General features: G+C 42.0%; 4 protein-coding genes and 1 pseudogene across 4 annotated transcripts in view; 2 read left to right on the top strand and 3 right to left on the bottom strand.

The window, feature by feature from the left end:
• LOC120044982 (poly [ADP-ribose] polymerase tankyrase-1-like) overlaps window positions 1-493 on the bottom strand; it is a 138,010-nt gene extending 137,517 nt beyond the window's left edge. Inside the window, exon 1 of the mRNA XM_038989773.1 lies at window positions 7-493. Within this exon, the coding sequence (XP_038845701.1) occupies window positions 7-460 (454 nt within the window). The 5' untranslated portion in view covers window positions 461-493. The remainder of the gene's footprint in view (window positions 1-6) is intronic.
• Window positions 494-1,535: 1,042 nt separating this feature from the next.
• Window positions 1,536-2,624, top strand: LOC120044984 (heat shock protein 30-like). The gene has a single exon (XM_038989775.1). The coding sequence runs from the start codon at window positions 1,621-1,623 to the stop codon at window positions 2,197-2,199; it is 579 nt and encodes a 192-aa protein (XP_038845703.1). The 5' UTR covers window positions 1,536-1,620; the 3' UTR covers window positions 2,200-2,624.
• A 731-nt stretch (window positions 2,625-3,355) lies between these two features.
• LOC120044983 (heat shock protein beta-11-like) lies at window positions 3,356-4,345 on the bottom strand. The gene has a single exon (XM_038989774.1). It carries the CDS (start codon window positions 4,249-4,251, stop codon window positions 3,622-3,624), a length of 630 nt encoding a protein of 209 aa, XP_038845702.1. The 5' UTR covers window positions 4,252-4,345; the 3' UTR covers window positions 3,356-3,621.
• Window positions 4,346-5,583: 1,238 nt separating this feature from the next.
• On the bottom strand, window positions 5,584-6,234 carry LOC120044224 (heat shock protein 30-like). Its single transcript, XM_038988828.1, has one exon. The coding sequence runs from the start codon at window positions 6,178-6,180 to the stop codon at window positions 5,599-5,601; it is 582 nt and encodes a 193-aa protein (XP_038844756.1). The 5' UTR covers window positions 6,181-6,234; the 3' UTR covers window positions 5,584-5,598.
• Window positions 6,235-7,623: 1,389 nt separating this feature from the next.
• Window positions 7,624-13,500, top strand: LOC120044808 (annotated as a pseudogene).
• The last annotated feature ends 250 nt before the right edge of the window (window positions 13,501-13,750 follow it).

Here is a 13,750-nt window from a genome sequence, read left to right as displayed (position 1 = left end):
CGCTACCTGCAGCGAAGTGCAGCGGAGTGGATTTTCGACCAGCCATGTCCTTGGCATTCACGTTAACCGTATCCACCAGCCTCTTCACCCGCGATACATCCCCAGTGCGACACGCTTCAAACAACTCTCTGAAAGCCCCGCTTGTCCCGCAGTCGCCGCCCGCGGGGCTAGTGCTATCCGAGTCAGGACTGGGGCCAGCGCTGATGCCACCCCCGGTGGTACGAACGTTAGAGGAGCTGGTGCTACTGCTCAGGGCCGGGGCGGGGATATCAGGGGAGGCCGGAGTTAACTCCTGGTCACCGGCGCTGTCTAGTTCAGCACCCGCTGGAGCCAAAATTACTCCACCACCGGGAACTGTAGGAGATCCCGGAGGAGTGAGGGAAAGATAAGTACTGCGAGATGGCGAGGATATGCTCTGTTGTTGTTGTTGCTGCTGAGAAGAGCGACGAGGCACCGCCATTTTTACAACAGTCCCACTGGGAACAAGAAATATATTGGCTAAACTTCCTGGAAGTGGAAACGGTAACTTCCGGTTTCGATTGTCAGCAGTGAAAATCGCCCCTAAAAATATTTTTATAACTGGCTTTCAAAACAGTTTGTTTTAATAATTTTTTACTGTTGTAATCCCACATTTCTGATGAAGGATCTTGTTATTTATAACCGTTTGTTGTTGCTCTTACAACCAGATAGACTAGCCAATTAACCAATACAATTCGATTTGAATAGACTCAGCAGGGAACCGGGGTGAGGATATATAGCTGCTATACTATATAATCAACATTTACATTTTTGCACCGTACGCAACCCCCAGAATAGCTTAAATCGTCTGTCATATGAGATAAGGAAAATTCATTAAACTTAACACAATTTTCCTCTAGTCTGTGAAATTCAGTTTGCACATACTGCACAATGACTAAGCATGATATTTCCCTATGCAGATCACATTTTTCACTTAATCTCAAGTAGCCTGAGTCACTGCTAGGCTGCCTGTTCTGATATTGACATGGACGTGAATATGAAGCCTATCCAACAGGCAATATCCGTTTCAGAAAAAAAGCTTTCTTGCAAGACTTGAATAGGAAATGTAATTTTCAATGAGCAGCTGAAATCACTGTCAGTCAGGTTGGCCTATATAGTTGTTCTGCCTTGCCATTCATAGCCATGCAAATTACATATGAAAAATGAAAGCTATTTGAAAACTATAGTCTATAGTTACAATGGTGAAAATTGACATTCTGCAACCATTCTGGTCCTGCCCATTTGAACGTAAGCCTATGCTTTTTTAATCTTGGAGTGTATAAGGAAAACTTATGGGAGACGTACTAATGACCTGGAGTGCTGGGAAACACATAGGGAAGAAAATATACCCAAAATCATCACAGATAAAGGACGAAATATTAACTGCCTATTCTATTACTGAACATCCAAATATAGAAAATGACTATGCACGGTGACACCCAGTGGAGAACTGAGGCAAAGACAGGAAAGTTCCTGAAGACACTGGAGCTCCAAGTGGAAGAATATAAAAGCTGTGAAACTCCCACTGCTTTGACAGAAACCAACACTGAACACACGGTACAATCTCAGAGCAAGGGGACTCAACATTAACATTGACTGAAGATGCTGTGCTTCCGAGTATTCCAGTCTTCCCTCAGCCCATTGATGGACTTCTACTGGCCTGTGTGCAGTCTTTGGCCAGAGGTCCAACCTCTTCTCTGCCAGCAGTATTTACTGCAGAGAAACATGCTGGAGATCAAGAGCAGTCTGGAGCTGATGGAGAAACATCAGCAGCACATATTTGAGGAGATGGACCATGTCCCAGCCTCTGTGGTCATCCAACCAGTCTCATACACGCTGGAGAAAGAGAGAGAGGGTTTTGCCCTGGCACTGGAGACTAAAGACTTCTCCCCAGAGGAGCTGTCTGTCAAGCAGGTGGGCAGGAAGCTGAGAGTCAGTGGGAAGACCGAGAAGAAGCAGGATGATGGGGAAGGCTCTTACTCTTACAGATGCCAGGAGTTCAGACAGGAATTTGATCTGCCTGATGGGGTGAATCCTGAGACTGTCACCTGCTCCCTGGATCATGATGGGAAGCTCCACATCGAGGCTCCAAAGAATCCATCATCTGCTGAGGAGGTGGCTGAGAGAGTGGTGCCGATCAACTGTAGCCTGGATGTGAAGATGCCACAATTCCTCAGCTAACAGACAGAGGGCAGCAACACAGAGGGCAGCACCTCAGGCACATAGGAGAAACAACAGAACAGTATTTCACATAAAGACTGATCATATTATTATGCTATTTTTTATTTGACTGGATGTTACATTTTCTAATCTATATTTTTATGGTTATGAAACTGTATGCATTTACATTTCATATCTTGTAACAATCAATCTGAGATGCTATTTAATTGAATCAATCAAATCTATACACTATTGCAGTCATTATCAACTCTTCAATTAATATCAACATAATGAGAATCGATAGAGGGGCTAAAGGCTGGCCTAAAGGCTTACATTGTCTTCTTTATAGATTTTCTTGTTTTTCATATGAATTATCTAAATGTCATGATATGTTTAGATAAAATGTGTAGTTTTGTTACCCAATAAAATGTTCAGTATACTTATAAGACAGTTGTTAAATTCATTTTTGTGAAATATACCATTTCAGTATGCTAGTTAGAGGGAAGTATATTTAACATTCAGGCATATATTTTTTTGTTTATATAGAAGCATATCATTATTAACATAAATAATCAGAAAAACAGTGTAAGTTCAGGACAATCTTACCAGACCTTCAATTGCAGTTACATGTTCAGGTCATGGGATAATTTCCTACTCGTCATCTTTTTGATATGCAGTGTTCACACTGCTCTTAACCTTTTACAGTGTTGTGAGAAATAGTTCAGATATGTCAGGATCTCTTCAGTGATATCATGACGACAACAACATGATTGGTGTAATCACTGCTACCACTCCACTCCTGTGACACTCAGATATTCTCTAGCACATTGGAACACTGTGAATATGACACTAACACAAACAGACACACACAGAACGATCCAGATCCTATTAAATCACTATTATAATTCCTAATTCTTTGCACATAACATACTGTACATACACATAACATGTTTGTGCACATTTTGTTTAACTAAATTACTCTTCATGAAATCAAACTCTGTCTTTTGATCCACTATTTGATTTTCAAGGCATCTATTGAAATGGCAAGTTTACCAGGCCAGAGCATACCCATCATACCCACTCAGGGACATGATTTAAATGGAAAAATATTAATTACCCAAATGCAACATACTGAAATACTGGTTTGTATAACAAAATGACATCAAACAAGGCAAAACATTGTACAAAAAAAACTAACATTTATTGAATGTGCATAAACATTGGCTTTACATTCCATGCCATTGAGAATTATTGACGTTGCATTTATCAAATTTGACAAAAGAGCAATTTACCCGAGATAATTCACTGATGTCTGTACTATCTGGTATTTGGGAGTTGTATATTGGGAGTTGGAGTTGTATATTGGGAGTTTGGGAGTTGTATATTATTGTCCAGCCCTAAAGCTAATGGTATTAGTTATATCATGATACAGAGTCATCATAATCAGTCCTTCTTGGGCTCTGCCTCTACAGCAGTGCTCTCAGCTGCAGCGCCGGGTGAGGTTATGGCAGGTAAGCAAGTGATAGGAACCACTCTCTCATTGCCTTCTGTCACAGCAACCACTTTTGGAGCCTGGATCTGTAGCTGTCCATCGTTCAAAGAGCAGGTGACTGTCTCAGGATTCACACCTTCAGGCAGATCAAACTCCTGTTTAAACTCCTGGCATCTGTAAGAGTAGGAGCCCTTTCCATCATCCTGCTTCTTCTCTGTCTTTCCACTGACTCTCAGCTTCCTGCCCACCTGCTTGACAGACAGCTCCTCTGGGGAGAAGTCTTTGGTGTCCAGTGTCAGTGCAAAACGGTTGTTTTCTTTTCCCATCTGGAAAGAGATGGGCTTGAAGTCAGTTGAAGATAATGGGCCTTCAATGTCTTCAAAAATCTTTTGGTGCAGTCGTTGCATATATTCCATATTGTGCCTCATCTCCTGCATATTTCGCATAATTTCCTGCTCCATCTGGAAGAAGAGAGGCCGTGTCTCTGGCCAGAGACTGCGAACGGGCCAGTGGAAGTCCATGAAGGGGCTCATTGGGCTCATTGGATTGAGGGAAGGCTGCATCATGCTGGGGCAAAGCATCTTCAAATCAACTCTGTCTGTGTCGTTTCTGTTGGTCTCTGTTGGTCTCGTCTCTGAGTGTGTTTCTGAGAGCTTATGTCCGGAGCAGACTAGGGCTCACAGCTTTTATCCTGTCCAGTGGAAAGTTCCAGTAGCATTCCATTTGACTGCTACATTAGAGTGTTATGACTACGCAACTTCTGTCATACTCCAAAACAAGCCCCTGGTAATACTGCAGTCTGACTGCCAAATGCCTCTGGGATATATCTTTGCTCTATTTACAGAGTGACCACAGAAGCAGGTCGGAGTCGCAGGGGCACATAACGTCCTACAAAGTTAGAAAGGAATCTACAACAGCTGCTTTGTCATGCTGCCATTTTCTGTTCCTGAATAACCTTTTCCCCTGACAACAAATCCAAAGTATTCCTGATATCACTGTGCTTATGAAGATAACAGATATAATATATGGTTCTGCCTTGAGTGATACAGACATAGAATGAATTACAAGTGCACTTCAGCAATCTGTTCCCCTTATTGATATGACTTGCAGTAAATATATTAATATAGCTTTAGTCAGTATTTAACTTCCCTCAACACTCTTGTCGGATGTGACCCTGAAATTGACACCCCCACTGACGACATTGCTTCCTTACTCTGTCTCTAAATATAGCTATGTGGTTGTTGAGAGAGAAGATCACACAACCAAAAGATTATTCATAGTGTGTATTGAGTAGCATAATTAGTCACCATCTGTAATGCAATAATATGCTTGATTTGACTGTACAAGAATTCTTAAGAATCTATTTGTGGGATTTGTTCAGCAACTTCTCCAAGTTAATTAACTGTTTAAAGGGGCACTTGATCTGGACACAGACTATTGCCATGGCCAATCAATTTTAAGGAACATATGGGAAGCTGTCATAAGAGAAAAACGTGTTACTGTATTCCTAAACCATGGCATCAGATTAAATCCACTGAGCTTTTGGAGGAGACGCTAGAGGGCTGAATATAAATCAGGACTATGACACAACATATTTGGGTTTTCGCAGACCTTTGTCAGGGTTACAGTGGGTCCTTTTCAACGACTTGCCAAAGACTGGGACTGAAATATTGTATGTGAAATAAGCTCAAACAACTGTTATAAGTACTGTTTGTGCTTTTTATTGGTACACAAAAATACATTTAGTTTACATTTTATTGGGTAACAAAACAACACATATGAACACAAAATTCCAGAGATAATGTTATAAAAAAACATGACAAATTCAAAGATGAGATTTGAAGTGAAAATAAGTTCAGTCTTTAGGCTATCAACTTTTTGCCAAGATATTGATTCCTCTGAGTGTCTGTGTTGCTGCCCTCTGTCTGTTAGCTGAGGAATTGTGGCATCTTCACATCCAGGCTACAGTTGATGGGCACCACTTTCTCAGCCACCTCCTCCTCAGCAGATGTTGGATTCTTTGGAGCCTCGATGTGGAGCTTCCCATCATGATCCAGGGAGCAGGTGACAGTCTCAGGATTCACCCCATCAGGCAGATCAAATTCCTGTCTGAACTCCTGGCATCTGTAAGAGTAAGAGCCTTCCCCATCATCCTGCTTCTTCTCGGTCTTCCCACTGACTCTCAGCTTCCTGCCCACCTGCTTGACAGACAGCTCCTCTGGGGAGAAGTCTTTAGTCTCCAGTGCCAGGGCAAAACCCTCTCTCTCTTTCTCCAGCGTGTATGAGACTGGTTGGATGACCACAGAGGCTGGGACATGGTCCATCTCCTCAAATATGTGCTGCTGATGTTTCTCCATCAGCTCCAGACTGCTCTTGATCTCCAGCATGTTTCTCTGCAGTAAATACTGCTGGCAGAGAAGAGGTTGGACCTCTGGCCAAAGACTGCACACAGGCCAGTAGAAGTCCATCAATGGGCTGAGGGAAGACTGGAATACTCGGAAGCACAGCATCTTCAGTCAATGTTAATGTTGAGTCTCCTTGCTCTGAGATTGTACCGTGTTCAGTGTTGGTTGTGTTGGTTTTTGTCTCAGCAGTGGGAGTTTCACATTTTTTATATTCTGCTACATTGTCTTCAGGAACTTTCCTGTCTTTGCCACAAGAACAAGCTGGATGCTTTCCACATTCCTCAGGTATTAGTGCTCTTACCTTCTCACAGATGATTGCTTCAGCCAAATATGATTGTTACTTGTGACATGAATTGTAAATTAAAATGTGTTTTGAATCCTATTCATTTTTACATTTGCAGTATTTATGGAGCGTATACAGGCTATTCTTCTTCAGTGTCTTGAAATAGATGAGCAGAACCAAACCGAAGTGGAAGTACGATCATAAGCTAAGTTATAAAGATAATTGCCATCACATGTCAGGAGTTGTTGTCACAGGTCAAAATTTAGATTAATTCATTCAAAAATTCCAGGGAGAAATCTAATTTTAGAACATTTTTGGGAGATTGTACAGCATTATAAAATTGGTCATGTGTAGATGTTGGTGTTATTATAATATTGTTGAAAACGTAATTAATGTTTGTTTGACAATATATTTGCCATGCATTTTCTTTTAATTACTCAAAAGAATCTTTTCAGAATTGTGTGAAAACAATTCCCTCACATGCAATTATCGAAAAACACAACAAATGCTCAAAAAAGCCTACATTGCAAACCCTGACAAGTCCACATCATTTGTTTTCAGAAGTCAGGTTTACAAACATGTAATGAACATCTTAGAAAACAAATCATTTTAGTAGAGCTTTAGAAAATTGAATTTATTGAAGCTGATTATTGAAAAATATCATGCCAGTGAGCTATTGGAATGTTAGCTTTATGTTGATATTGTGCAAACCCACAGTTTCATCGACTGTCCGGGTGGCTGGTCTCAGATGATCCCGCAGGTGAAGAAGTCAGATGTGGAAGTCCGGCGCTTGTGTGGTTACACTTGGTCTGCGGTTGTGAGGCCAAATTCTCTAAAATGACGTTGGAGGTGGCTCATGGAAGATAAATGGACATTATGTGCATTGTGTTACACATTTTAAAGAGGCCTTTTTTTGTCCCCAGCACAAAGTGCACCTGATATGCCACACCTGTCAGATGGATGGATTATCTTGGTAAAGGAGAAATGCTCACTAACAGGGATGTAAACAAATTTGTGCACAACATTTTAGAGAAATAACTTTCTGTGCGTATGGAACATTTCTGGGAACTTTTATTTCAGCTCATGAAACATGGGACCAACACTTTACACGTTGCGTTAATATTTTTGTTCAGTATATTAGCTAAATTAAAACTAAAATGTGTTGATTTTTGTTTGTTGTTATACAGTAATAATTCCCCTCCCACCTCCACCAAACTCAGACCCATCTGCAGAACCTAATTACAGGAGTTGCTACAGATGGAACTATGGAGAGGAGTTCAGAAGTTACCTGTTTCTCCATCAATCTGTTCTCTGTGAACCAGGTACAGGGAGAGATACACGTGGCCAAACAGAGGCAACACCACAGCCTTTCTCTACAGTTGAGTTCAGGCCTTGATGAGACAGAGCTTACTGTTCAAGATGGTAAGTATGCATGAAATAAACTAGAACAAGCTAATATGTCAAATTACTTTAGATTGTGTACATTGTTAGATATTACTGCACTGTTTGAGCTAGAAACACAAGCATTTTGCTACACCCACAATAACATCTGCTAAACACGTGTATGTGACAAATACAATTTTATTTGATGATTTGACTAGCTTTCCATAAGAGATCAATAAGACATATTGAACATAAGTAAATCATGATGCTCTCTTCATTTTTGAGTAAAATGACTAATTACCTTTTTTTCCCTAAAGACAAACATAAACAATGTATTGTCCTCTCTCTGGTCTATGAGAAGTCCATGTATGTGTACAAGAGTTTCCCATATGTCAATTTTACTACTCTCTGTGTGGTCGCTGAACCTGCTGTGCTGACAGGTCTGGAAGATTTACTTCCCCGTTGTGTGCAACCTGTCTGTGTCCCCTCGACTCTATAGCTATGGAGTTCTGCTAGACAGTATGGACCCAGACGGTGTTTTCTATACAGTACAGAGGGACTAGCCTCCATAGCTCTCTGCCTCCCTCCTGGTGCACAGAATCAGATAGTGGTACTAAAACATGAGTAGCCTTGTGTCGCAGTCCACTGCCAGAGTATACTGAAGGCCTTCCTCAGATAAAGGCTGACATTGTTAATTATGGTTCCTTTACTTACACATTTACAAAAGGCCCAGTACAAATTAAACTGACTCAGAGCAGATGACTCAGGACAATGAATGAGACAGAAAACTGTGACTTTATCTTGTATTTGAATTAACTGTCTGTTGTGGGTTCTCTCCAGGACAGGTGATGGGGTCTGTGTTTTCAAATTCAGTCACCAGGGAAACAGATTTTTGGGTGGGCACCCAGTCTTTCCTCATAACCGTTGGCTGCCTGAGCCCGTTCAGAACACACAGTGAGAAGGGAAGATAACGGTTCAGACAGCTGAGAAGGGAAGATAACGGTTCAGACAGCTGAGAAGGGAAGATAACGGTTCAGACAGCTGAGAAGGGAAGATAACGGTTCAGACAGCTGAGAAGGGAAGATAACGGTTCAGACAGCTGAGAAGGGAAGATAACGGTTCAGACAGCTGAGAAGGAAAGATAGACTGCTGTCTGGTTGCTGGGTTGTGTTTGACCAGAGAACAGAGGACTCCTCTGCCCTGCAGTACTTCCAGGTAGCTTTACTGTACCAATCAACCAGGCCCTCAGAGAGACATACTGGTGGTGTACTAGGTTGTGACTAAACTCCTTCCTCCTTTACAATGTAGTTTTACGGCTGTCTATCACAACAGAATATGCTGCAGGATTATTTGAGGACAGCCACATCAGAAGGCCATTCTGCTAAACGAGACTTACCTTGTCGTCAGAGTAACCAGAACCTGATTGTCTGTTACTGCATGTAGATGAAAGGTCTGGCTCCTTCTTGTATCCAGATAGTACTTGATGTTTCTTCATCATCCAGGCTGGAGCAAAGAGGGTGTATGCTGTGGAGGTCAGCCCTGTTGCCAAATTTGCAGAGGTACTAAAGGGGTCTGTTTTTCTACATCTGATTATGTTCCTATCAACCATCCAGGAAATGTGAAAGGAAATTATAAATGTGCATCCTTTTGCACTTCAGCATGCACCATTTTCAATCTTTAACACCAGAACTCTTAATAATTCCTCAAAGGGTGTGTACTGTATGATGAATAGGTGTTAACTTCAATAACGTCATTGGTCTGTTGTGATAAATGAACGCTCTATGCTGCTTTGAAATCTGACTGATGTTTTTGCTGTTTCAGCAGCTTTAAAAACCTAGAAAGAGAAAAGAAAATCTTAGAGCTTTGACCAGTGAATAAAAGTAATTTGTATTGCTTGGCCCAATAAGTCCCGGGTAAAGATGATGAATCACTTATCACAGTCCTAATCACCTGTGTCATCAACGCATCTTGCTCAAACCTCAAACCTGTCTACATGGAGACAAGAACAAACCCTTGATAAAAATCGCACAGCCCTGGAAACACTATCTCAGAGAGTCACACCTCCAGAACAGAACAGCCCCTATAAAACAGACCTCCTGCTTCGCACACAGCATGAGCATGAAATTCTGAGGGTATAATGACTTGAGGCTACTCTTGGCCCAGAAACCATCTTGGGGTGAAGGGAACATATTTTCATGAATGGCCTCTAGCTTAGCAGCCAGGCAGAGTTCACACTATTATATTTCTGCTGCTTTACTGGTGTTTCTAGACTGCAACCAGATGTATCCCTTCCACAGGAGGTTGGTGGCACATTAATTGGGGAGAATGGGCTCGTGGTAATGACTGGTATCAAATACATCAAACATGGTTTCCAGGTGTTTGATGCCATTCCATTTGCGCCGTTCCGGCCATTATTATGAGCCATCCTCCCCTCAGCAGCCTCCTGTGGTCCCTTATTATTTATTTTCTTCCACATTGCAGCTTATCAGCCAATAGAAGAACCCTATACTCAGTTGACAAACGCTATACAAAAGAATTGCTGACCTCCATAATGTATTCCTGTTGGGGTGGTTGCATGGTCTCTCTGAGCAGGCTGAATCCCTATCATACTGTCGGCCTAAGCTGCGGTCTATATAAATAGTTTGAACCTGGGACCACCCCTGTGGACGCTTGGCCAGCGTCAGAATGCATGTGCATGGGACACAGCCTCACAGGAACACTCCACAGGCCAAAGTCTGGAAAAACAGGAAGGATGCTCTGCCACTCTCTGGGATGACGAACTACACCGAGAGAACCAACCAATGTCTTATAGCAGGAGCGCAACTTTGATTTTATTATTTAAAAAATGGTCAGATAAACACTCCAAACAGTTTCACCCGACCGCTCAGAGGCGTCCGAATGGTCCTAATGCACACCGTTGCCTAGTCTGCGTCACATTCCAATTATAAGACTGCGGGGGGGGGGGGGGGGGGGGGGTTTTGGGAACCATATTTAGGTAGCCTGTTTTCTATTGTGTTTTGTGGGTGGTTGTCTTCCGTGTCTGTATGTTCCACACGGAACTGTTTCAGTTTTCATTTTGTTTCACTTTGTATTCTGTCGTATTCATTCTCATTAAAATACATTATGGATACGTACCACGCTGCGCATTGGTTCTCCGATCCTTGTTACTCTTCATCCTCAGAGGAGGAAGAGGAAAGCCGTTACAGAGGGGGGACCATATTTAGGTAGCCTGTTTTCTATTGTGTTTTGTGGGTGGTTGTCTTCCGTGTCTGTATGTTCCACACGGAACTGTTTCAGTTTTCATTTTGTTTCACTTTGTATTCTGTCGTATTCATTCTCATTAAAATACATTATGGATACGTACCACGCTGCGCATTGGTTCTCCGATCCTTGTTACTCTTCATCCTCAGAGGAGGAAGAGGAAAGCCGTTACAGAGGGGGGACATGTCCCCTGTGAAAGTTACACCCCTGATTTATACACAGATGACTGAAAGCAGGCTCTGTTTTGGCTCTCCCTAAAACATTCTAAAAAATATTTTCTGAAAATAGAAACGCATTTAATGTCTATTTATTTTTGTCACATGTATTATATTACAGATCTCTTAATGCATACTTAAATACATGTTATTTTGTCCATTAAAATACTGTAGAATTCCACTCATTCCTATGGAGGACTGCGTCTTCTGAGGAGTGCCAATACGGCCGACCGGTGGCTTCAAAGCCTCTCATTGGTCAATACATAGCATCAGCAATACATGGTTTTATATATATATATATATAACAAAAAAAATGGAACCAACCAGTGTGGACAATGCCTTATTGACACACTATTAAGATAGGCTCCCTCACACTCTCAGTCAGAGGATATTGCCTGGCCAGCTTTACCTGGTTTAAGTATATTACACTCTATGCTTCAGTCTCTCACTAATCTAAAGACCCAGCAGTCTGTCCCACTCACTCAGTGTGTGTGGAGCAGCTGCCCAGCAGCTCTTGCATCAATAAAGCAACTCACTGTTTACACAGCAGACAAGTGTACTGTACCAGAGAACTTTGAGGGAGAGTTTGCATGCATGAGGGTTTACCAAAACATAATTTGTCAACAGCGGATTATTCTCTCTACCTTTAGCCAGCAGATTAATGTCTTTATCAAAGCCTCAGGAGTGCAATGGATCTTTAGTAACACAGAAATCCATCTGACGCATTTAATTTGACCTTAGGTTTTCTGATTCCCCTTCAGATGCTGGTCAAGAGCAATTGTCTCTCAGATAGGATCATAGTCCTGGCTGGGAAGATTGAGGAGCTGTTGTGCCCTGAGCAGGTGGATGTGATCATCTCAGAGCCTATTGTCACATGCTGCTGAACGAGAGGATGCTGGAGAGCTACCTTCACTCCAGGAAGTGGCTCAAACCCATGGGTCAGTTCAGTCAGAGAGGAAGAGGTAAAGCAAGAGGTTTTACTCCACCCAAAACCTGTCCATGAAAACATGCCCACGAGATGAGGAATTTTTTATGGAGGTCAATGAGTGTCGGATTTGGTCAAAAAAAATGAATTGCTCATTTGCTACGTGGGACTTATTTGATCGAATAGAAGTTTCATAATGGTTAGGTTTTTACAAATGCATTGATATAAGTGGACTCACGTGGCATTGCTACAACTTTTTAAAAAAACGTTATATCCGAGTTGTGCCTGTTGTCATAGAGATAGAGGACTTTTCCTGGATATAACCCATTTTAGCATGGACAATGCCAGTGAGGGATTCCACCATACAGATACAAATATGAGTCATCTATCTCTATGGCCAGTTGTTCACATGTGTATCTGCCCTCTCATTGGCTAGAATGGTCCCACCTGATCTCGCTTGCCTTCCATCTTTGAGAACATGTATTTCCATTGTTATAGTGGTCCCTCGACTATCTTGTCAATAGAATAGACAATATTTGGTTCAGTTCCAACATGGAAAGAGATGCCATTTCCCATGCTGCCATCAACCTGTGAATAGTTTTGTGAAAGTCTATCAAGGGGGCATTATTAGAACATCGCTGGTTTTGTTTTGCTGATGAAATGTCTCACTTCTTCTCTTTACCTGTTCAGGCATGTTACCAACCTATAGTGACATGCATCTGGCTCCCTTCACTGACGAGCAGCTCTACATCGAGCACCGTGGACACTCCAGCTTCTGGTGAGAGAAAAAAACACAACATATGAACATGTCATAAGCCATGGCAAAAAAAAAAAAGATTTACAGGTAATGCTCCAAAATGAAGGAAAAAAAGAAGTGGAGTAGCAGGAATTTAGCTTTAAAAATGCTAATTTCTCTCAGCTTCATGGCAAAATGTGTAGAAAAGCATGAGATTAGCTATAACATTGCACATTTTTCTCTGTCCCATGGCAAAATGTGTAGAACTGTAGGGAGTTAGATGTTTCCCCCAAAACTACGATATACCAATGTAATCAGCCACCCACAGCTCCAGGTCTACTGGAACTGGGCTGTGAACCCAGCCTAGCGGGTTTCCTGTCAATGTAAAATCACAGGGAGTCTTTTCAAATCAAATCAAACTTTGTCACATGCGCCAAATACAACATGTGTAGACCATACAGCTTACTTTTCTCTCTGCAGGATGACAGTGTGGCTGTACACTACTCCTAGTGAACCTCTGACTCACTGGTACCAGGTCCACTGTCTCTTCCAGACCCCTCTGTTTGGCAAGGTGAGACAGACTCTGTCCGGAACTGTCCAGTTCATAGCCAACACGAGGTAAGCCGGAGAAGGACAGTGCCTGTACTATAGAAATGGAATGGGGGAAATTATACTGAGATTTTATATTGTTTGCTTTTCATTTCTACCAGGCAGAGGTAAGACATTCACATCACAGCAGTCGTTGATCAGTCAGGCTTCAAATCTGGCAACAGTTCAGAGCTAAAGAATCCTGCTGTTTGGATCCACAGTCATATCTTATTCTTCTCTCTGCATGGAGACTTCTGTAATGTTGCTCCATACATTTACACTTT

The sequence above is a fragment of the Salvelinus namaycush genome, chromosome 3, assembly GCF_016432855.1.
Source record: "Salvelinus namaycush isolate Seneca chromosome 3, SaNama_1.0, whole genome shotgun sequence".
Taxonomy (NCBI): domain Eukaryota; kingdom Metazoa; phylum Chordata; class Actinopteri; order Salmoniformes; family Salmonidae; genus Salvelinus; species Salvelinus namaycush.
This window is presented reverse-complemented; position numbering and strand designations above follow the sequence as displayed.